The 24,835-nt window shown below is 47.6% G+C and overlaps 1 protein-coding gene across 6 annotated transcripts in view; it reads right to left on the bottom strand.

Moving 5' to 3' along the window:
* The window catches only part of dacha (dachshund a), a 143,897-nt gene that overhangs the window by 11,985 nt on the left and 107,077 nt on the right, over positions 1–24,835 (bottom strand). For 3 of the 6 annotated variants that reach the window (XM_065023496.1, XM_065023497.1, XM_065023498.1), the window contains exons 4-7: positions 13,139–13,291; positions 12,587–12,759; positions 10,813–10,972; positions 10,356–10,430 (exon numbers count right to left, since the gene is read on the bottom strand). In XM_065023496.1, coding sequence (XP_064879568.1) covers positions 10,356–10,430; positions 10,813–10,972; positions 12,587–12,759; positions 13,139–13,291 — 561 coding nt within the window. The remainder of the gene's footprint in view (positions 1–10,355; positions 10,431–10,812; positions 10,973–12,586; positions 12,760–13,138; positions 13,292–24,835) is intronic. The other 3 variants (XM_065023499.1, XM_065023501.1, XM_065023502.1) reach the window with 1 other exon arrangement.

Below are 24,835 nucleotides of genomic sequence, written 5' to 3'. Positions count from 1 at the left end.
GTGTGTGCACACGTCCCCCACCTGGAGAACATGAACAGCGTTCAGCCCGACTGTGCTGTAACATTAGGGAGGTGCGGAACAGCTATTGTACAACACTTGACTGGGAATCAGGTTTCTTTTGAAGGACCATGATGAACCAATGACGTGGCTTCAGAACCCTCCACTTACACCCCCCCACAACACACAAACAGAGCAAACAAATAAATAAATGAACAAACAAAAAGAAGGGGGAAGCGCTGTTTCCTTTTAACTCACCGCATGAATCAATCAATTATTTAACAATCAAAGCCTTTTATTTGCTACCCCTAAAAATAAAGACAATGTAATGTTTCTGAAAAGAAGGAGGAGGGAAAAAAAACAGAGGTTTCAGAGGGTTTCAACAAAAGGAGAGCTATTTGAAAAGTGGGCTGAGTCCATCAACTCTCGTCGCAAAGCTCTCAGCAGAGAGAGGAAAGCAACTCAAACGGGGAGAGAATGCTCCAGTGTTCTGCTCCAGAAGGCTGAGATCCTTACCTGCACGCTCTAAGAGCTGTCACAGTGGCGCTGTAAGGACTTTGTCATTTATAGAATGGCTCTGTCCCAGATGTGAATAGAACATTCCCGACTGTGTGTCCACCACCGAGAGCCTTCCTCTTCCAGTCTTACCAGAAGTAGCTCTTATATCCATAACACCATATGGGCGAACAGATGCCCAGGCAAGGATAGGCATAGAGGAGAAAAGCCTATAAAGCATCCACAGCAATATCCCATCGACACACTCTCCGTACTCCGGCCCAATTTACCCCCAGCAGCATATTTTCTCCGACTCCCCCGGTGCTGTTTGCCTCCATGTGATGTACTTGTTTATTCACTTCACTACATGTGTAGCCGAGCTGTCTGCTGAATATTCAATAGCAGCCAATTAGATGGTGATTTAGGCCAGCCCTGGTGGGTACCATGCGATTGTCAGGCCTACAACAACAACAAAAACGGCAGGCAGAGAGAGAGAGAGAGAGAGAAAGAGAGAGAGGGGGGGGGGGGGGCTCACTGTGGCATTTACATAGGATCAAGGAAGGTAAATAATTATAATGACGACCAAGTTGGATATCAAAAGACAGACAGAAAAGGAATAATTAGGGTTGGGGAGTTTCATGTCAGGTACATATTTACACATTTTGGTACACGTGTTAATTATATCAAATGCATAATCTTGAATCTAGCAGGACATGGGATACAGCAGGATACACATAGCGTTAGAACAGGTGACCCACTTCCCTGGTCTGCTCCATCTTCTTTGCTGCTCGGTGGGCTGCACCGGGCCCTTTCAAGAGTCGTACACTCTACATCCTTACACTATCTGGCTTGCAGGCTCACTAATCTCCATACAAACCAGACCCGGGGACAAATACGCCAATGTATGCCCTGTGTCTAAATGACATACACATAATAAACAAAAAAATGTCAGGTGTAATTCAAAAGTAAACCTGTCTCTTTGTCCACTCGTCCTCTCTGCCCGGCACCTTATCTCAATGGCGCCCCCTTGTGTTCCATCCTCTTTTCCCCAAAAAACTTGTAATCACCTGGCAACAGCACCCTTCAGTCTGCTCTCCAGCACAGAGGCTCCACTGTGTTTAAGTGGACTGATAAATGCATGGCGCTGTTCAGTCATTCGACTCCCCCAGCGGCACTTACGTGTATCACAAACCCAGGATCAGTCTCCAGCAGCTGGCAGAGCAGAGAGAGGCAGAGTATTCAATACCCCCACCCCCCTGCAACGCACCAAGCAGTCGTGATGAAGCACAACTCACAGGAGGGGCAGGAAGGGAGATGGATCTCTTCCCTGCCAACTATCTATTTATTCCCAACAAGATGGCAGGTTTTGACAACAGGCACCCAGGGAGCCATAAAGCTCTGGGAACCAAATGTCTTGATGATATTTATAGTGCTCTCAGAGAAATACTCCAATCAAACAGGACTCAGAGTATTGGCAGGAGGAAGAGACTCCAGGGGTGGCTTTTTTCTGCTCGGATCGACACACACACACACACACACACACACACACACACACACACACACACACACACAGACACACAGACACACACACACACACACACACACACACACCTGCTTCTGCTGGAGCATTTACTGTTCTGGAATTGGAACTATATGTTCAAAGATTCACACTTTAGACTACAGTATGTCAACAATGTCTGTTTTTGCCAATTACCAATTAGGAAGAGATATGAGCTGTTGTAATGAGACATTTGACAAATCTAGTGTTAACAAAATAGTCTGCCAAAATGAAGCTGGAAGTGAATTGGCATGTCTATATGTTTTTTTTCTGTATTTCATCTAATACGTTTAAAGTGGCAATCAGCAGTTGAAACAATGAAAAAAGCATCTCAAATCCACTGACAGAGTTACAGAAACGAGGACTGACCATCCATGATATCAAAATGATAGTTTCCACCATGTTTTGATGCTGTTTGTTTACATCTACTGTGTTCACAAACACCGGAGTAAAACAAGCGTATATTTTGGGATCTGGTAGGGTGTGACAGTTGAACTAAGCTCATAAGGAATTCATAAGTCATATTTTTCAAGAATCAATGGGTTCATATCATTAATGAATAAGTCCAAAAAAATGGATGCTGCAACTACAGATTGCCCCTTTAATATTTTTTTTTTTTAATTTTCAAGGAAGTGCCATGACAACTGTGTGACATACTGGCTATAGATGAACACTTCTGTGGGTGCAGCACCCTTACAACCAAGTACGAGCTCTACCCCCCCCCCCCCCACTATATCCCACATTGTTGGACCCCCATCACCCCTGGGATCTAACCTATTAATCTACTCCACCACTTCCAAATAATCCTGAAGGCCACATTTCCCCCCCTGACTTTCAAACAAGACAAACCCCCTGAACGACAGGCTGGATTGAGAACAGTCTGGAAGTGCATTAAAACCAGGCTCACAACGGAAGAACAAAAAAAAAACACAAAAAAAAACAAGGTGAACTTAATGAGCTTAACCAAGTCAAGAAGGAATGGCCAATGTTCATTATTTTCCGAAGATGAAAGCATGACAATAAAAGTGAAACTGAAGAACAGGGCTGGGGAAGTGTGCGTGGGGGTCCTTTTATTATATTTTAACTGCCATACGTGGAAGTCGACGTATACTAAATTGCTAAAGCACTAAAGATAAAGAATTGAAGGAATGTAAATTAGCGCTGAGTGCCGTCTGCGAGCTGCAGTCGGGCCCATAAAGCTGGCACTGCATTGATCTCTGCCCCGAAGGTAGCTAGCTAGCGTTCTGGTCTGTAAGGACTGCTGTGAACGCACAGAGCACAACATCACAGAGCACAACATCACAGAGCACCTACGTGTCCATTACATTATGGGAGAAAAAAAAGATTGATTTCAGGAAAAGTTTGTTCTAATTCACAGAACTCACGTGGGGATTCCCACTTCAAAACTTGTGTCTGATGGAGAGAGGGGAAAAAAAGGGGAGACGGCAATTTAGGTGGACAAATATAAACAGGAAGTGTGCAGGTAAATACATAACTAAACACGTTCAAAGGGATGAGAGGCTCTGTGTGTTTTCTTGCTTAATGCACCAACCTCCAGCTAATGAATATGCATAGATCAAATGAACCTTAATGAGGTATCTCTTCCCCCAATTAGCCTTTGAGTAGTGATATGAGGAATATTAAGTGAGAGAAATACTGGGTCAACACTTCTCTGGACCAGGAGAGATGAAGAGCTGAGAGAGAGAGAGAGAGAGAGAACGAGAGGCAGAGAGAGAGAGGCAGAGTCAGAGTCCATACTTCTGTTCAGGAGTTCACAAACCATCACTAACCGTTTATTGGTTGGAAATGGGGGATTGATATATCCAGCACAAAAATCCTTTGAATTTCATTTTCAGACCTTTTTAAATTTAATGTGTTATAAAGGTGTTTGGGCTCTAACCAAACCCTCTGCAGTTTGTGTGTATGTGTCGACGCAGCAGTGGACTAGGCCTAGGTAGTGGGAGGCAGCACCATGTGTCCCCTGGCCCGGGATGCACCATGTGTGTGGGAGTGGGAATAACGGCATCCTGCCATGACACTAACACTGCCAACTCCACCTTCCTGCCCGGATGCCTCACTCGGACACCGAGAGAGAACACATCCCAGGTAACAGTAACAGGTTCAGTCTGAGTGGGTACCCACCCACCAATCTACCCCCAGAACCAGAGCAGAACCACAGCACCTGTCTGTCCCCTCCCCCTACCACCCCCCTCTGACAGGAACGAGTGGGATAATTTATTACCCAGCCACTCAGCCAAGAGTGCTGGTGAGTCGGGTGACTTTCAATCGCTAACAACCTTGCCCTAAATTAACCAGCGACTATAATGGCTCACTCTGCTATCCACAAACACAAACGTCTCCGGTCTGGAGGCACAGCACAGTACTTATTTATGTATCCATCTTGAGACAGAGAAGCAGATAAGTTGTGTGTGTGTGTGTGTGTGTGTGTGTGTGTGTGTGTGTGTGTGTGTGTGTGTGTGTGTGTGTGTGTGTGTGTGCAACCAACTGGCTACTGAAGACTGAAGAGGCCCACAGCTTAAAGCTGGAGTTTAATTAAACCATCACAAACTCACTTAGAACCGCAATCAGCCTAATGATCCAAAAGGGTCTTCAAAGCCGCCTGCGCGGATGGTCCCTTCTGCACATTACAGGGAAGTGTTCCCCCCCCATAAACAAATAGGCCCCCAACAAGATAAGAGGACGGAGCTCTTTAAAAAAAAAATTTTTTAAATCGGCGAAGGCTCATGACGTGTTTTTATTTATTTATCCTTTGCGTTCGCAAAGAATAACCACATCTGTCGCCAAGAAGTTAAGAAGCTATCAGTTGTGAAACGCAGCCAAGCTGACGCAGTTAAAGTACAGACTCCTGGCTTGGAACAAAAAAGGGTGGGGGGTGGGGGGAGGGAAATAATTTTTCCTCCCCCAGTGAAGGGGCTCTTTGCATTTGTTTTGACTGATTTACCGGTTCGCTTATCTCAAAGAGCGAAACAATGCTGCACATTTCTATCAGAAATCATTACAGGCCGTTTCAAATCATTTCCGCACAGCTAATTTCATAATGGCGGAGGGAAACATTGATTGTAACCAGATGCCTCATATCTGCCTTGTGGAAAACTGGCTGGTCCTGACTGGTCCTGAGTCCACTTTGCTTTCTACTGAGGCCTTCACTCTACGGCCCATTCAGCCTGGACTAACACAAAACATACGTCATCCAGCTATGCCTCGGTGCAGCTTCGCTAAGAGGGACAGGAAGTGGACGGATGGCGTGCCAGGCCTCAGTTTCCACTCCTCCCAGGTGGGACACGGCTATGTATCCTCGAGCAGGGTGTTTAATCTGATGCACAGGTGGGTATAAACACAGAACCTGCCTGATCTCAGATCCCATCTGGACCCTGATGCTTCCTGTACATTCACACACAGGGACGTACATCCTGAGCCGTTTCCTTGGACGTGCCAGATGAAAACAGATCCGAGAGTGGAGCGCTGGATTGATAAGTGAGCGTTTACCTTTCCTCATGCCAGACATTCCTCTTGGCTGAGTCTCCACTTCCATAAGTGATACTTGTCATTCAGAAGGACTACAGTAGTACTGTGATTTTCCTCCGGCTGAACGTAACGTCTATAATAAAGTAGACATGTAAAGGTAAAAGATAGTCGTATACTGAAAGGTTATAGGAGAATGACAACATGAGATGAAAAGAACATAGACAAAATAAGGACCTCGTAACGTATACAAAAGGTCATAAGTAGGACGATACCAGTACAGCAATACTCGTTGCTATCGTGGCAAGGAAACAAAACGCCGAGTGGATGAACTCATTTTGGTAAACAGCCCTAATGTTGGAAACAAACATCATTGTGTTTGTCGTCCAGAGTCAAACGTATTTCTTTTCCAGGCTATAGCACACAATATTTCACAAGCAGCAGGTTTTTAAAGGACCTGGTACTGGTATCGTCCCGGCCCTGCTCACAAGGGGTAAGAAAGGGTGCGAGTTTTAAAGACCGAATGGAAAGAGGGATAAAGAACAGAAAAGTGTTCAAGCGAATCTGAACGTTGCAGCATCGAGGTAAACGTCCAATAATGTTCGCTTCGCACATCTGCTGAGAATCTTTGTTTGTATGGAAATGTAAAAACTTGTTCAGGATGGGAATGCAGAGTAGTATCTGGGCTAGGGACTGAATGGAGGGCACTCTCAAATGCCTCACATCAGAGAGAATCACCAGTAACAGAGTACAGCAATTACCCCTCCTCTCTCCTTCGCTCCCAGAGAGAGAGAGAGAGAGAGAGACAGAGAGAGAGAGAGAGACAGAGAGAGAGAGAGAGAGAGAGAGAAGACCTTGCCCACAGCAAACACCGCCCGCCACTGCTTCTTCGCCCTGCTCCGGCTCTCACTCTACTGACCAGCAAAGCCAGTGATTTATGGAGCTGGAGAGAGGGGGTTCACTCCATGGACTCCCACCCGAAAAAAAGGTGCTCCGTGCCGGAGGCTGGGCCATTCATCACCATGTACCGCCGTGTCACATTGTTTATCATACAGACTCAGTCTAGCATGGGGTGCCCCAACTCGTCCCCTTCCCGCCACAACAATCCACACCATGCAAACATTATTCAAAGATTGGAGCCCTCTCTTCACAAGGTTCTATTGCCTTTGGTCATGCGGGACGAAAGGGTAAAGAGAGAATATGAAAGGTAATAAGCTTTACGGCTGTTGTGTGGAAGTGTCAGGAGTCAGGATGCTGCTGGTTACAGTGGATATTGAGAAAAGGCTGAGAGGGGACCGACTGAATCCTTAAGTCAATGTAAGACTGCGTTCGGACTAAACTTGGCCTTGGTGGGTTGAAGCTCAGCTCAGCATTGGCCAGACTAGAGCGTAGAGCCAGGTGATATAGAACATTTAGCTCAGCATTGGCCAGACTAGAGCGTAGGGCCAGGTGATATAGAACAGTTAGCTCAGCATTGGCCAGACTAGAGCGTAGGGCCAGGTGATATAGAACAGTTAGCTCAGCATTGGCCAGACTAGAGCGTAGAGCCAGGTGATATAGAACAGTTAGCTCAGCATTGGCCAGACTAGAGCGTAGAGCCAGGTGATATAGAACAGTTAGCTCAGCATTGGCCAGACTAGAGCGTAGAGCCAGGTGATATAGAACAGTTAGCTCAGCATTGGCCAGACTAGAGCGTAGAGCCAGGTGATATAGAACAGTTAGCTCAGCATTGGCCAGACTAGAGCGTAGAGCCAGGTGATATAGAACAGTTAGCTCAGCATTGGCCAGACTAGAGCGTAGAGCCAGGTGATATAGAACAGTTAGCTCAGCATTGGCCAGACTAGAGCGAACAGAGCCAGGTGATATGATATAGAACAGTTAGCTCAGCATTGGCCAGACTAGAGCGTAGAGCCAGGTGATATAGAACAGTTAGCTCAGCATTGGCCAGACTAGAGCGTAGAGCCAGGTGATATAGAACAGTTAGCTCACATCCCTTCAGTGATGGAGGCTTCCACCAGTCCACCATAGATGCTGCTGCCTGTCCTATCGCCTATGTACAGCCCATGTTGCTCTCCTCTGACCTGGGTGGGTGGGTGGGTTGGGGGGGCACTGTAGGTCACAAAATCATTGGTGGGCTTCACTGGGATATTTGAAGTATGTCTTTGTGTGCGTGCGGGTGTGTGCGTGTGTGCGTGCGCGTGTGCATGTGTGTGTCGTGAACTAACACTCACACTTTACTATATTGTACGTTTGGTGTCGAAAAGAGGAATCATATGCAGGAAAGAATGTGAATGTGAAGTAATAGGTATTGAAACAGGGGTGCCAATCATTTTGAGCCCTATCGTTTTTAATATATGTTTTTATTACTCGTTAAATAACATCCCTTCATTTTTTTCAATTGTATTAGCATTAAATAATATCATCGTAGATTTTATTTTTTTTACCTACAATATACCTCAGTATATGTATGTATTGAATACAACTTTATCAAGGGTGCCAATCAATTTGGACCTGTCTGTATATAAAGTTGGGTATTAGGAGTGTGCGTGTCTGAGTGTGTATCATTGGCGATCTGCGGTATAAAGAAAGAGAGCGGGTCAGTGTGCTTGACGGGTAAGTATCAGTCTAAGACCTGAATACACAGTTTGTGCATGAAAGCACATATGGGTTCCATTAAAAGACAAAGACAATTTTGAAAGGGAATGTCTCCACGCAAAGAGAGAGCGAGAGAGGAGAGAAAGATGGAGGGGGAGAGAGAGAGAGGCAGAGAGAGAGAGATAAAGAGGCGGGGAAGAGAGAGAGAGAGAGGCAGAGAGAGAGAGATAAAGAGGCGGGGAAGAGAGAGAGAGAGGCAGAGAGAGAGAGATGGGGGAGTAAAGAGAGAGAGATAGACAGGGGGAGTAGAGAGAGAGGGAGAGGGGGAGTAAAGAGAGAGGGGGAGTAAAGAGAGAGAGAGGGGGGTAAAGAGAGAGAGAGCGTCTCCTTCCTAATCCCAGAGACCTTGTGTCACTGACCTATATCCACTGCTATGACAAGGCCCACTTTCTTTTCTCTACCAAACCGGCCGCCTCTCTCCCAAACAATAACAACGGAAGGAGGAGCAGGAGGAGGAGGAGGTGGAGGAGGGTGGCGGGGGGGGTGGATTATGTTCCAGACACATTAATAAAATATGGTCAGAGGCCAGGTGCACATTGAATCTCTTTAAAAGTGCCTGGGGGCATCTTTGCTCCGTCTCCTCGTGGTAGTGTGCTGTGCATTAGATCTTACCATCTGCCGGTTCCCTTACCCATAATACAGCAGCAGGCACAAACATACATGATGAGCGGAAAAACCGTCACCACACACACACACACACGCGCGCGCGAACGTGTAAACACCCACAGTCACACACGAGAAAACACGCTGACACACCCTGTGTCGGCCCACGATACACAGTTTGTGTGTGTGTGTGTGTGTGTGTGTGTGCGCGCGCGTCGGGCCACTGACAGAACCACACCCTTGGCCACCAGCGCTTTGCGACGAACCTCATAAATAAACGCTTCGTAGATGTTCAATTAAGGCCCTAATTAAGTGATTCATTAAGACGGACCGTCCGTGACGCTGATAGAGAGTCGTACCAACATGACGAAGAAGAGGGGGGGGGGTGTACTTCTCCGTAATGAGCTCCCCTGGATGTGAAGGTGAAGGCCTCTGTTACCGATGCAGCTGGGATAGATGCTTTCTCGACGATCAGGAGATCGTGGTCTCGCTGCTATGAAGTGGCTGTGTGTTCATCCACAGTAGTATTAGTATGACTAAATGCAGAACATGAGCTAATCTCCCAGGAAGGCTCTCAGGGGGGGATGTCTTTGCTACATGTATTTACACACATCCTGCTTGTATCAGACATACACACAGACACAGGGCCGGCCCTAGCCTTTTGGGGGCCCTAAGCGAAGTGTTGTTTCGCGGGCAGAACAGAGAAAGAAAATCTCCAAATTTTGCCATGGGCCACAGAGAATACTGTACGGTGCAGTTTTAAAGCATGTTTGCTGCAATTCCACACATTTTGCCACAGGGTGGAGGGCCCCCTAGTAGCCGGGGGCCCTAAGCGACCTCTTATGGAGCCGGCCCTGCGCACGCACGCACACACACGCACACACGCACCCACACACTCACAGACACACACACAGGCCTCTTTTAGTCTGAACTCACAGGAGACCCACTCTCTCCCTGTTAGTGAGCCCCCCCCCCTCGAAGGTTCCTACCTGGGCCTCCCTCCAGCCTAATTCCCCCTGACAGTGATGGATGCTTGGGGGTTACTGCGCCGCGCTCCCTAATAATAGGAACTTGTTGCATAAGAAAGGAGTCGGGGAGTCGGGGGGCCACTAGTAAAATGCTGTGATTCAGATTAATGGTCCGGCAGGGAGACACATCTTTACTTGGCTGTGCTGTGGCCACGGTAACCATGGCGGTGGGGGCGCTGCCTCTGGGTGCTATTTAACCCTTGTCTGTGATGTTCCCATGCCGCACCGCGCGCTGCCACCGGCTGAGTGTGCCCGTCATTCTGACCCAAATAAGTCTCAGCGACGCTGGGTTGTGTTGTCCAGATAGCTTTCATTGATTCTCTGTATGTTGACTTAGAGTCTCATTTCTCACCGGACTATCAGATTCAGGGGCTTTGTAGCGGGGACACTAACCACGATAACTGGAAGCGCTTTATCAAACCTGGCTCTGTTATACGTTTCTCCTTAACAATGGCCTTTGCTTAAAGTATCTGCTCTCTTCTCCCCTCTCACATGAACACAAACACACCATACATAGAAACAAACCCGACACATACCTTTCTCTTTGAACATCTTTTTCATGTTGATCCCAGCCTCTCGCTCCCCGAGGCCTCCGTCAACCGGATTCATCGCTGAAGGAACAAACACAAGTCAGTGTTAGACACATGTTTATCTGCAGTTGTGTGCCAGTCTCCTTCTTTGTCTGTTTCTACTGATTATTTATTTACAAACAACTGTCGAGAGAGAGAGAGAGAGAGAGAGAGAGAGAGAGAGAGAGAGAGAGAGAGAGAGAGAGAAAAAAAACACAGAGACTCAGAGAGACAGAGACATGGAGAGAGACACAGACAGACTCAGAGAGACAGAGACATGGAGAGAGACACAGACAGACTCAGAGAGACAGAGACATGGAGAGAGACACAGACAGACTCAGAGAGACAGAGACATGGAGAGAGACGCAGAGACACAGACAGACGCAGAGACAGGCAGAGAAAGAAAAATGTGCTTGGGTCTCACCCAGGCGGTCTGGGGTGTGTTGGTGTGGGGCTGGGGAACTGGAGGCACTGCTGCTGGGGTGTGAGGAGGGCTGGGAGCCCGGGCGAGGACCTTCCTCCATGGAGGGCGCCGGAGAGGGGCTGTCCTGGACACACTCCTGCCACAGAGACCGAGGGTCAGACTGGTAAAAAGTTAATTCTGCAGAGCCACACACACACATATAAACACACACACTTAGCTAGCTACAACACCTGTGGCCAACTCAGATCTACTGGCCTCTCATCCCTAAAACTCCTAACGTCAGACAGGGAGATAAAGCCCTTTCCTCGCTGATATCTATATAGGTAGGGTAAGGCAAACAGGCCGGGGTGAAGGGGATGCTGGGAAAGTAAACAGCACCAGACGCTGCTCTCTCCCTCTGCCATCTGCGAACCGGGTGGCACTATTTAAATAGAGCAGATCTACGGTACGACGGGGCCCCTCTGCCCTCGCCACCTCGCCAAAAAACACACCCCTCCTCTCACTTTGTGTGCGGGACACTAAAAATACACCCCAACATGCCTGTCTGGAGCAGGTCACTAGGGAGAGGGTGCTGTGTCTGTCTTGATGGGTGAGCTAAGCAGTGTCACCCATTTCAGACAGAAGATGTGGCATATTACCCGTTAAAAAAAAGAAGATATATACGGCAATATATACGACCCCCTTTCAAACAGACCCTTATATACCACTGTCTTGCAGGTATACACCCCTTTTTATACATATCAGTGGGTAACTGGCAAATTGGGAGTTATGGGTTAGTGTCGGTACACCAAGGTGGGCTGTTGGCATTTCAAATTAGGGAGGAATCAAACAATGGAAGTGTCCATGAATTTACCTGCAGAAAAGCAGGGAACCGTTCACACAAACGCCATACCTGTATTCTGGTTACAGGGTCTGTGAAAAAACGCAGGACTCGTGACGAGGTGTTTCGTTGGCTTTTCATTTGCCATGTTTTTCCCCTTAACCCCTTTCAGGTGTAGTGAAAAACGGGTACAAATAATCAGGCAAATTGGTGGAAACGTTGTCTGTGTACGAAGTATGAATGGGGGAAACGTTAGAGTGTCTGATCAAACGCAAATAAAGGAATTCGGTCAATCGATCAACCTGATGCTGGAAAATAGCAACAGGAAATGAAAGTATGGATTCTAAAGGCATTATGGGAACATAACAGATTTTTGTGTGGTTGTGTGTGTCTGTCTATCCGTGTGTATCTGTGTGTGTGATATATCCCTTGCCTGTTCTCTAAGCCCCTGGCTGTCTCTGACACGAGCCATGAGTCTCAGCGATACACACACACACACACACATTCCCGTAGCAGTCTGCCAACCCCCTGTGTAGGACACATTTACCCATCCTCTCTGTTCTGGCCTCATGTGGGGAGACGGAAGGAAAGAATCTACTCAGTATACTCAACCATATCTACAGATCTCTAAATACATCCATGAGGATTGCATACTAATGACATAAAAGCCCTCTGTTTTCTTATGTCGATATTAACATGCTTTCCAACGTGGAATTCTACTCATTACTGGCCTCTAGAGCTGAATTCCACCCCTCGTCAACAGTGCTGTTATTGTAGCCACAGCCTAACATGCATTTTAAACGGGATGAATGTCTCTCACTTTCTGCACATTCGGTTCTCATATCACTAGTGGTGTAGTGAGCAGTGTTGAAATACATTCACAGATGGATGGTATGAACTGTGAACATGTGTGTGTGTGTGTGTGTGCATATGTGTGTGTCTCTTTTGTCTTACCTTGATGACAGACGCTCCTGCTCTGGACAAGGGGCTGTGCATCTGAGCTGCAGCGGCCATGTTTGCGATGGTGTTCAGGTGGTTCATCTGGTTCATTGCCATGGCAACAGAGGCAGGCGGCAGGCTGACGGGCAGCAGGGGGTGGGGCATCATCATGAATGGAAGGTCCAGTCCTGCAGAGAGAGAGAGAAGAGACAGAGTTGGGAGAGAGATAGAGAGGGGAGGAGAGAGAGGAGAGAGAGAGAGAGAGAGAGAGAGAGAGAGAGAGGGGGGAGAGAAAGAGAGAGTGAGAGAAAGAGAGAGACAGGGGAAAGAGAGAGAGAGAAAGAAGGAGGAGAGAGAAATATATATATAGAGAGAGAGATGAGAGAGAGAGATGGATGGATGTTTAACCTTTTCCTACACAGCACACTATTACACTTTATTAGATACGTTTGTATCGCTTAAACCATAGCACAGACAGACGACCATACAGAGTTGGTGACAGACTGAGGGAGACGTGTGGGGAAAGGGGAAGGAGGCAGGATGAGTGTGTGCAGGCGTCTGACTCACGGTTGGCCAGTAGGTGGTTCTGCTGCAGAGAGCTGAGGTGGGAGCTGGACAGGCCGTGCTGCCCTGACAGGCCTGCGTGACCGAGGCCGTGGGCAGCGCCGGAGGAGGGGGGAGACTGGAGCTTCTCTTTGTCCCAGGAGGACTCGCTGCCACCTGGGGACACATACAGGGGAGACAAGCGGAGGGAGGTGAGCAGGAGGAGCCCGCCTACACAACAGCCCAGCAGCACACATCCCAATGGCATGAGACTAGGGTGGCCTGTGAAAGCACAGCCCTGCCTAGTGAAGACCAGGTAAACAGCCTTTAAATGACCACTGTAGGTCCCTGTGAGGTCCACATTCAGGCTGGGTTACAGCTGAGATATGGTACTGTACGGCCGAGTAGAGTAGCGTTGGGCGCTATTGCAGTGATCACTACAGGCAGGCAGGCCATCCATTAGAACGAGGCAGAACGTGGCACAGGAAATCACCTATTTCCTGTCAAATCCCAGCTCGGGGCCCTTAAAGGGTTAACACGTTCCAGTCAACGCTATTCGCGGCTGAGTGTCTCATATACATAAATAAATCAATAAAATGAAATGTAATGGAAGCCCAGTGGTGAGGAACCATAAAAAGACCTAAGTAGAGTTACGGAAGGGAGGGTGGGGGTGGGAGGAGGAAGCAAACGCGAGAGGAGTCGAAATCATTGTTCAATTCTGCTTAATAAGCAACTGAAGTCCTCCGAGTGAAATGCCAGATGGTGTTTTTGCAACAGATTGCAGTGAGTGATTCTTCTAATAATAATGCGAATTAAATTCTTCCTCTGTAGGATCCCCTTGCTTTTCAGCGGGGACCCATTTGAATGAGAGAAGAAAAAGGGAGAAGAAAAAAAAAGAAAAAACGGCTAAACCAATGGCTGAGTCCAACACCTGAGGCTCAGGGTCCCTTCGCAGGAGTGTGTGTATTTGAGACACGGTGCGCAACGTCTGTGTTGAAGAGAGAGCATTGTTCAAGCCTGCAAGTAGGTTTGAGCACGAGTGTGTTGTGGTCCACGACCGCCAAAGACAAAAACGGATATTGGGAGAGCAGTGTGTATTCGAATGTATCGGGAATGAAACAAAAGGACAACGAGAGGGATATGTCTGGGAGGACAGATGAAAACAAGTAGGGTAACAGCTCCAGTTATGAACGGCTCCATCGGGTACACACTTCGTCTAAGTGCTATCCGATATTCTTAAGCGGCCCTGGAGAAGTTATAAGACCGCCAAGTAATCCTGGAAAGGATGAGACCTTTCAAACAAAAAGATGAGAGCATAAAGGCTTAGCGATGAATGTCTTCAAAATCCCCTCCGTTCCAGGCGCTTTGGAGAGAATGGGGCCTGAAGGGCACAGAGGAGAGCCAGGTCTCAGGAGAGCCTATCCCTCAGTACAGGTCTACTGGGAACGGTTCACCCGGCGCTCCTCCCTCCTAACGCAGCGGCAGCCTCTAACTTTTACTGGAGGTCCAATGACTCAACCGTTTGACCTTGGTGACCGGACCACTTCAGTGGCAATTCGGCTCGGACTTGAAGTTCCCGTCGGTGCAGTATATCAGAGGGCGGGGGTGCTAAAAAGTCCCCAGCAATGGTGCTGATGGCCCATTTGGGCTGCATCCAAGGGCTCCCCCAGCGTTGGCTAGAGGCGTAATTAGCCAGAGACCCTGCCAACGTAGAGAGAGAGAGAGAGAGAGAGAGAGAGAGAGAGAGAGAGAAAGGGGGAGAGAAAGGGGGAGAGAGAAATGCCATTAAGGCAGCGATTCTGCGCCCTGTCCATCCGTCAGTCATGCTTTGAGAATGTGTCCATCAGGGTGCGTCTCCTTAGCCCTCGCTGACAGAGCTGGTTAACAGGATGCTTTAAAAAGCTCAGTGTAATTACACCGCCCCGACACTACACTACACTGGACCTGAGACCCCCATCCTCTACCCTCCCTTAGCCCAAAACCTAAGACATGTCTCACACCTCCTCTGTCGGTCTCTCCAGCTTAGCGTATGTCTCTCTATCTTGCTGTCATCTCTCTTTTTTTCTCTCTCTCTCAATTTCTTTCCGTCTCTCCCTCTCCCTCTCCCTCATCCCGTCTCTCTCTCTCTCTCTCTTTATCTTCATCTTAGCATCTCTCTCTCTCTCTCTCTTTCTTTCATATCTCTCTCGTGTTCGCTCCATCTCTACCTTTCCATCTCCCCACCTCTCTCCCCCTCTCCCTCCCCTTCTCCCCCTCTCTCTCTCTCCCTCCCCCTCTCTTCTCCCCCTCCCTCTTCCCCCTATCCCCCCTCTCTCTCCTCCCCCTCTTCTTCCCCCTCCCCCCTCTTCTCCCCCTCCTCTCTCTTCTCCCCCCTCTCTCTCCCCCTCTTCCCCCCCTCACTTCTCCCCCCTCTTCTCCACACCCCTCCTCTCTCTTCTCCCCCCCTCCCACCCCCCACCCCCCTCTCTCCATGGGAAATCAATTAAGCCTGGCTGATCCAAGGACATTCAGTTACAGCAACGCAGCAGAGGAAAATTACGGCTCAGCGACACCTTATTCTCAGGGATCAGTAATTATGCCCCGAGGAAAAGCGCTGTTTCAATGTGCATGCACTCTCAACTAGATATCCATGTCAAATACGGAAAGTAACCCAACAACATTCACTTCAATAGTCATGGCCTGTACATACTACAGCACATGGTGTTATTCTATCAGTCGATGCTGGTATATATCCCTTCTGTCAGATATATTTATCTGGGTACTATCTGGTTCGAAGCATCTATGAAATTGAACTTAGAAACCACAGACAAATGATAAGATATACAGGTGACGGCCAAAAAAGATGGAAAACACGAGGAAATGAGGGACACAAAGTGTATTGGAAGCAGCTGCTTCCACACAGGTGTGCTTCCTGAGTTAATTAAGCAATTAACATCCCATCATGCTTAGGGTCATGTATAAAAAAAAATTCAGCATGCCATTGTTTTGGCTACAATGGCTCTGCCCCACATAGGATGAAAATGACCCCAATCCACAGGGGCACGAGTGGTCACTAAATGGTTTGACGAGCATGAAAACGATGTAAACCATATGCCACGGCCGTCTCAGTCCCCGGATCTCAACCCAATGGAACACTTATGGGAGATTCTGGAGCGGCACCTGAGACGGCGTTTTCCACCGCCATCAACTAAAACACCAAACGATGGCATTTCTCGTGGCAGAACGGTGTCGCATCCCTCTAATAAAGTTCCAGACGATTGTAGAATCGATGCCAAGGCGCATTGATGCTGTTCTGGCTGGTAATGACCCAACGTCCTATTAAGACACTGTGTGATGGTGTTTTCTTTATTTTGGCACTACTTTATTAGTCCACACGGCAGGGATCATCAACTAGATTCAGGATGACTTTTTTTATTGGGCGGATGGTTAGGGGGCTGGAACATGATTGTAAATCATCTGTGGACCGCAAAATTGACCGCAAGAAGCCAAACAGATATAATATTTGACTAAAACACAATCGTTCCAAACCTTGCTTGCGTTCGTATACGGTCGCATACACTGAGTGTATAAAAAACATTCGGAACACCTTCCTAACATTGAGTTGCACCTCCTTCGAAGTTAGCGGTTTCAAACGCTCGATAATTGTATGAAGGTCCATTCTTTAACGATTGTCCTGATTGTTATGTAGTTGGAGATGGGATCCATTTGTAAAAAAAAAAAAAAAAGTAGAATGTTGATTTTTATGCGTCGCTTGACAAATCAAGAGAAAATCTGCTCACGGCAGAGGTTGTGTAAAATGCTGCTTCTATCAAAAACTACAGACTTCAGCACCCAAAGAAAGGCTTGAAGTTACACAGGTCAAAAAGAAAATGGACATTAAAGAATAGACATTTTCACAAGTATTGACTGTTAGTGACTTGATGTAGTTGGCGGTACACACTTCTTGGAGCATCACAACTTAACTCCGTAGATGACGTTATACACTGAGTGTACAAAACATTAGGAACACCTTCCTAACATTGAGTTGCACCCACTTTTGCCCTCACAACAGACTCAATTTGTCAGGGCACGGAGTCTACAAGGTGTCGAAAGCATTCTACAGTGGTGCTGGCCCATGTTGACTCCAATGCTTCCCACAGTGTCGAGTTGGCTGGATGTCTTTTGGGTGGTGGACCATTCTTGATACACATGGGAAACAGCTGAGCGTGAAAAACCCAGCAGCGTTGCAGTTCTTGACACACTCAAACTTTTGCGATTGGCACCTACTACCATACATTGTTCAAAGGTACTTAAATGACCCTCTGAATGGCATACATACACAATCCATGTCTCAAGGCTTAAAAATCATTCTTTAACCTGTCTCCTCCCCTTCATCTACACTGATTGAAGTGGATTTAACAATTGACCAATAAGGGATCATAGCTTTCACCTGCATTCACCAGGTCAATCTATATCATGAAAAGAGCAGATGTTCCTCAAGTTTTGTAAAATGTGTGTATATCTTTCTATTATGCGTAGCAATACTTAGGAAAATATTTCCACAATTAAAATCACTTGGAGCTGATTTGCTGGTGTTTTTACAGTCTTTTATGTCCAACAAATACACATAAAGCTTAATAAAGAGCAATGATACTAGGCAGTGATACTAGGCAGTGATACTAGACAGAGCAGTGATACTAGGCAGTGATACTAGGCAGAGCAGTGATACTAGGCAGTGATACTAGGCAGTGATACTAGGCAGAGCAGTGGTACTAGGCAGTGGTACTAGGCAGTGGTACTAGGCAGTGATACTAGGCAGTGGTACTAGGCAGTGATACTAGGCAATGATACTAGCCAGAGCAGTGATACTAGGCGGGGGTACTAGGCAGTGATACTAGGCAGTGATACTAGGCAGTGGTACTAGGCAGTAATACTAGGCAGTGATACTAGCCAGAGCAGTGATACTAGACAGTGATACTAGGCAGTGATACTAGCCAGAGCAGTGATACTAGGCAGTGATACTAGGCAGTGATACGAGCCAGAGCAGTGATACTAGGCAGTGGTACTAGGCAGTGATACTAGGCAGTGATACTAGGCAGTGGTACTAGGCAGTGATACTAGCCAGAGCAGTGATACTAGGCAGTGATACTAGCCAGAGCAGTGATACTAGGCAGTGATACTAGCCAGAGCAGTGATACTAGGCAGTGATACTAGGCAGAGCAGTGATACTAGGCAGTGACACTAGCCAGAGCGGTGATACCAGGAGGTGATACTAGTCAGAGCAGTGATACTAGGCAGTGATACTAGGCAGTGATACTAGCCAGAGCAGTGATACTAGGCAGTGGTACTAGGCAGTGATACTAGACAGTGATACTAGCCAGAGCAGTGATACTAGGCAGTGATACTAGGCAGTGATACTAGCCAGAGCAGTGATACTAGGCAGTGATACTAGGCAGTGATACTTGCCAGAGCAGTGATACTAGGCAGTGATACTAGCCAGAGCAGTGATACTAGACAGTGATACTAGGCTGTGATACTAGCCAGAGCAGTGATACTAGACAGTGATACTAGGCAGTGATACTTGCCAGAGCAGTGATACTAGGCAGTGATACTAGCCAGAGCAGTGATACTAGGCAGTGGTACTAGGCAGTGATACTAGGCAGTGGTACTAGGCAGTGATACTAGGCAATGATACTAGCCAGAGCAGTGATACTAGGCGGGGGTACTAGGCAGTGATACTAGGCAGTGATACTAGGCAGTGGTACTAGGCAGTAATACTAGGCAGTGATACTAGACAGAGCAGTGATACTAGACAGTGATAATAGGCAGTGATACTAGCCAGAGCAGTGATACTAGGCAGTGATACTAGGCAGTGATACGAGCCAGAGCAGTGATACTAGGCAGTGGTACTAGGCAGTGATACTAGTCAGTGGTACTAGGCAGTGGTACTAGGCAGTGGTACTAGGCAGTGATACTAGCCAGAGCAGTGATACTAGGCAGTGATACTAGCCAGAGCAGTGATACTAGCCAGAGCAGTGATAGCAGGCAGTGATACTAGGCAGTGACACTAGCCAGAGCGGTGATACCAGAAGGTAATACTAGTCAGAGCAGTGATACTAGGCAGTGATACTAGGCAGTGATACTAGCCAGAGCAGTGATACTAGGCAGTGATACTAGGCAGTGATACTAGCCAGAGCAGTGATACTAGGCAGTGGTACTAGGCAGTGATACTAGGCAGTGATACTAGCCAGAGCAGTGATACTAGACAGTGATACTAGGCTGTGATACTAGCCAGAGCAGTGATACTAGACAGTGATACTAGGCAGTGATACTAGCCAGAGCAGTGATACTAGCCAGAGCAGTGATACCAGGCAGTGATACTAGGCAGAGCAGTGATACTAGGCAGTGACACTAGCCAGAGCGGTGATACCAGAAGGTAATACTAGTCAGAGCAGTGATACTAGGCAGTGATACTAGCCAGAGCAGTGATACTAGGCAGTGATACTAGCCAGAGCAGTGATACTAGGCAGTGGTACTAGGCAGTGATACTAGGCAGTGATACTAGCCAGAGCAGTGATACTAGACAGTGATACTAGGCTGTGATACTAGCCAGAGCAGTGATACTAGACAGTGATACTAGGCAGTGATAGTAGGCAGTGATACTTGCCAGAGCAGTGATACTAGCCAGAGCAGTGATACTAGGCAGTGATACTAGGCAGTGGTACTAGGCAGTGATACTAGGCAATGATACTAGCCAGAGCAGTGATACTAGGCGGGGGTACTAGGCAGTGATACTAGGCAGTGATACTAGGCAGTGGTACTAGGCAGTAATACTAGGCAGTGATACTAGCCAGAGCAGTGATACTAGACAGTGATACTAGGCAGTGATACTAGCCAGAGCAGTGATACTAGGCAGTGATACTAGGCAGTGATACGAGCCATAGCAGTGATACTAGGCAGTGGTACTAGGCAGTGATACTAGGCAGTGATACTAGGCAGTGGTACTAGGCAGTGATACTAGCCAGAGCAGTGATACTAGGCAGTGATACTAGCCAGAGCAGTGATACTAGGCAGTGATACTAGCCAGAGCAGTGATTCTAGGCAGTGATACTAGGCAGAGCAGTGATACTAGGCAGTGACACTAGCCAGAGCGGTGATACCAGGAGGTGATACTAGTCAGAGCAGTGATACTAGTCAGTGATACTAGGCAGTGATACTAGCCAGAGCAGTGATACTAGGCAGTGGTACTAGGCAGTGATACTAGACAGTGATACTAGACAGTGATACTAGCCAGAGCAGTGATACTAGGCAGTGATACTAGGAGGTGATACTAGCCAGAGCAGTGATACTAGGCAGTGATACTAGGCAGTGATACTTGCCAGAGCAGTGATACTAGGCAGTGATACTAGCCAGAGCAGTGATACTAGACAGTGATACTAGGCTGTGATACTAGCCAGAGCAGTGATACTAGACAGTGATACTAGGCAGTGATAGTAGGCAGTGATACTTGCCAGAGCAGTGATACTAGGCAGTGATACTAGCCAGAGCAGTGATACTAGGCAGTGATACTAGGCAGTGATACTAGGCAATGATACTAGCCAGAGCAGTGATACTAGGCGGGGGTACTAGGCAATGATACTAGGCAGTGATACTAGGCAGTGGTACTAGGCAGTAATACTAGGCAGTGATACTAGCCAGAGCAGTGATACTAGGCAGTGATACTAGGCAGTGATACGAGCCAGAGCAGTGATACTAGGCAGTGGTACTAGGCAGTGATACTAGGCAGTGATACTAGGCAGTGGTACTAGGCAGTGATACTAGCCAGAGCAGTGATACTAGGCAGTGATACTAGTCAGAGCAGTGATACTAGCCAGTGACACTAGCCAGAGCGGTGATACCAGAAGGTAATACTAGTCAGAGCAGTGATACTAGGCAGTGATACTAGGCAGTGATACTAGCCAGAGCAGTGATACTAGCCAGAGCAGTGATACAAGCCATAGCAGTGATACTAGGCAGAGCAGTGATACTAGCCAGAGCAGTGATACTAGCAAGAGCAGTGATACTAGCCAGAGCAGTGATACTAGCTAGAGCAGTGATACTAGCAAGAGCAGTGATACTAGCCAGAGCAGTGATACTAGCCAGAGCAGTGATACTAGCCATATCAGTGATACTAGCAAGAGCAGTGATACTAGCCAGAGTAGTGATACTAGGCAGAGCAGTGATACTATCCAGAGCAGTGATACTAGCCAGAGCAGTGATACTAGCCATAGTAGTGATACTAGGCAGAGCAGTGATACTAGCCAGAGTAGTGATACTAGGCATAGCAGTGATATTAGCCATAGCACTGATACTAGGCAGAGCAGTGACACTAGCCAGAGCAGTGATACTAGCCAGAGCAGTGATACTAGGCAGTGATACTAGTCAGAGCAGTGATACTAGGCAGTGGTACTAGGCAGTGATACTAGCCAGAGCAGTGATACTAGCCAGAGCAGTGACACTAGCCAGAGCAGTGATACAAGCCATAGCAGTGATACTAGGCAGAGCAGTAATACTAGCAAGAGCAGTGATACTATCCAGAGCAGTGATACTAGGCAGTGATACTAGGCAGAGCAGTGATACTAGGCAGTGATACTAGCCAGAGCAGTGATACTAGCCAGTGCAGTGATACACGCCATAGCAGTGATACTAGGCAGAGCAGTGATACTGGGCAGTGATACTTGGCAGTGATACTAGCCAGAGCAGTGATACTAGGCAGTGATACTAGCCATAGCAGTGATACTAGGCAGTGGTACTAGGCAGTGATACTAGGCAGTGATACTAGCCAGAGCAGTGATACTAGGCAGTGGTACTAGGCAGTGATACTAGGCAGTGATACTAGCCAGAGCAGTGATACTAGACAGTGATACTAGCCAGAGCAGTGATACTGAGCAAATCAAATCAAAATCATCAAATCAAATTTTATGTCACATACACATGGTTAGCAGATGTTAATGCGAGTGTAGCGAAATGCTTGTGCTTCTAGTTCCGACAATGCAGTGATAACCAACAAGTAATCTAACTAACAATTCTAAAACTACTGTCTTATACACAGTGTAAGGGGATAAAGAATATGTACATAAGGATATATGAGTGAGTGATGGTACAGAGCAGCATACAGTAGATGGTATCGAGTACAGTATATACATATGAGATGAGTATGTAGACAAAGTAAACAAAGTGGCATAGTTAAAGTGGCTAGTGATACATGTATTACATAAGGATGCAGTCGATGATGTAGAGTACAGTATATAAGTATGCATATGAGATGAATAATGTAGGGTAAGTAACATTATATAAGGTAGCATTGTTTAAAGTGGCTAGTGATATATTTACATCATTTCCCATCAATTCCCATTATTAAAGTGGCTGGAGTTGGGTCAGTGTCAATGACAGTGTGTTGGCAGCAGCCACTCAATGGTGGCTGTTTAACAGTCTGATAGCCTTGAGATAGAAGCTGTTTTTCAGTCTCTCAGTCCCAGCTTTGATGCACCTGTACTGACCTCGCCTTCTGGATGATAGCGGGGTGAACAGGCAGTGGTTCGGGTGGTTGATGTCCTTGATGATCTTTATGGCCTTCCTGTAACATCGGGTGGTGTAGGTGTCCTGGAGGGCAGGTAGTTTGCCCCGGTGATGCGTTGTGCAGACCTCACTACCCTCTGGAGAGCCTTACGGTTGAGGGCGGAGCAGTTGCCGTACCAGGCGGTGATACAGCCCGCCAGGATGCTCTCGATTGTGCATCTGTAGAAGTTTGTGAGTGCTTTTGGTGACAAGCCGAATTTCTTCAGCCTCCTGAGGTTGAAGAGGCGCTGCTGCGCCTTCTTCACGACGCTGTCAGTGTGAGTGGACCAATTCAGTTTGTCTGTGATGTGTATGCCGAGGAACTTAAAACTTGCTACCCTCTCCACTACTATTCCATCGATGTGGATAGGGGGTGTTCCCTCTGCTGTTTCCTGAAGTCCACAATCATCTCCTTAGTTTTGTTGACGTTGAGTGTGAGGTTATTTTCCTGACACCACACTCCGAGGGCCCTCACCTCCTCCCTGTAGGCCGTCTCGTCGTTGTTGGTAATCAAGCCTACCACTGTTGTGTCGTCCATAAACTTGATGATTGAGTTGGAGGCGTGCGTGGCCACGCAGTCGTGGGTGAACAGGGAGTACAGGAGAGGGCTCAGAACGCACCCTTGTGGGGCCCCGTGTTGAGGATCAGCGGGGAGGAGATGTTGTTGCCTACCCTCACCACCTGGGGCGGCCCGTCAGGAAGTCCAGTACCCAGTTGCACAGGGCGGGGTCGAGACCCAGGGTCTCGAGCTTGATGACGAGTTTGGAGGGTACTATGGTGTTGAATGCCGAGCTGTAGTCGATGAACAGCATTCTCACATAGGTATTCCTCTTGTCCAGGTGGGTTAGGGCAGTGTGCAGTGTGGTTGAGATTGCATCGTCTGTGGACCTATTTGGGCGGTAAGCAAATTGGAGTGGGTCTAGGGTGTCAGGTAGGGTGGAGGTGATATGGTCCTTGACTAGTCTCTCAAAGCACTTCATGATGACGGAAGTGAGTGCTACGGGCGGTAGTCGTTTAGCTCAGTTACCTTAGCTTTCTTGGGAACAGGAACAATGGTGGCCCTCTTGAAGCATGTGGGAACAGCAGACTGGTATAGGGATTGATTGAATATGTCCGTAAACACACCGGCCAGCTGGTCTGCGCATGCTCTGAGGGCGCGGCTGGGGATGCCGTCTGGGCCTGCAGCCTTGCGAGGGTTAACACGTTTAAATGTCTTACTCACCTCGGCTGCAGTGAAGGAGAGACCGCATGTTTTCGTTGCAGGCCGTGTCAGTGGCACTGTATTGTCCTCAAAGCGGGCAAAAAAGTTATTTAGTCTGCCTGGGAGCAAGACATCCTGGTCCGTGACTGGGCTGGGTTTCTTCTTGTAGTCCGTGATTGACTGTAGACCCTGCCACATGCCTCTTGTGTCTGAGCCGTTGAATTGAGATTCTACTTTGTCTCTGTACTGACGCTTAGCTTGTTTAATAGCCTTGCGGAGGGAATAGCTGCACTGTTTGTATTCGGTCGTGTTGCCAGACACCTTGCCCTGATTAAAAGCAGTGGTTCGCGCTTTCAGTTTCACGCGAATGCTGCCATCAATCCACGGTTTCTGGTTAGGGAATGTTTTTATCGTTGCTATGGGAACGACATCTTCAACGCACGTTCTAATGAACTCGCACACCGAATCAGCGTATTCGTCAATATTTTTTTCTGACGCAATACGAAACATGTCCCAGTCCACGTGATGGAAGCAGTCTTGGAGTGTGGAGTCAGCTTGGTCTGACCAGCGTTGGACAGACCTCAGCGTGGGAGCCTCTTGTTTTAGTTTCTGCCTGTAGGCAGGGATCAGCAAAATGGAGTCGTGGTCAGCTTTTCCGAAAGGGGGGCGGGGCAGGGCCTTATATGCGTCGCAGAAGTTAGAGTAACAATGATCCAAGGTTTTACCACCCCTGGTTGCGCAATCGATATGCTGATAAAATTTAGGGAGTCTTGTTTTCAGATTAGCTTTGTTAAAATCCCCAGCTACAATGAATGCAGCCTCCGGATAAATGGTTTCCAGTTTGCAAAGAGTTAAATAAAGTTCGTTCAGAGCCATCGATGTGTCTGCTTGGGGGATATATACGGCTGTGATTATAATCGAAGAGAATTCTCTTGGAAGATAAT

The sequence above is a fragment of the Oncorhynchus nerka genome, linkage group LG10 (assembly GCF_034236695.1).
Source record: "Oncorhynchus nerka isolate Pitt River linkage group LG10, Oner_Uvic_2.0, whole genome shotgun sequence".
Classification (NCBI taxonomy): domain Eukaryota; kingdom Metazoa; phylum Chordata; class Actinopteri; order Salmoniformes; family Salmonidae; genus Oncorhynchus; species Oncorhynchus nerka.
The sequence above is the reverse complement of the archived record's forward strand: the minus strand, read 5'-3'. Positions and strand labels throughout refer to the sequence as shown.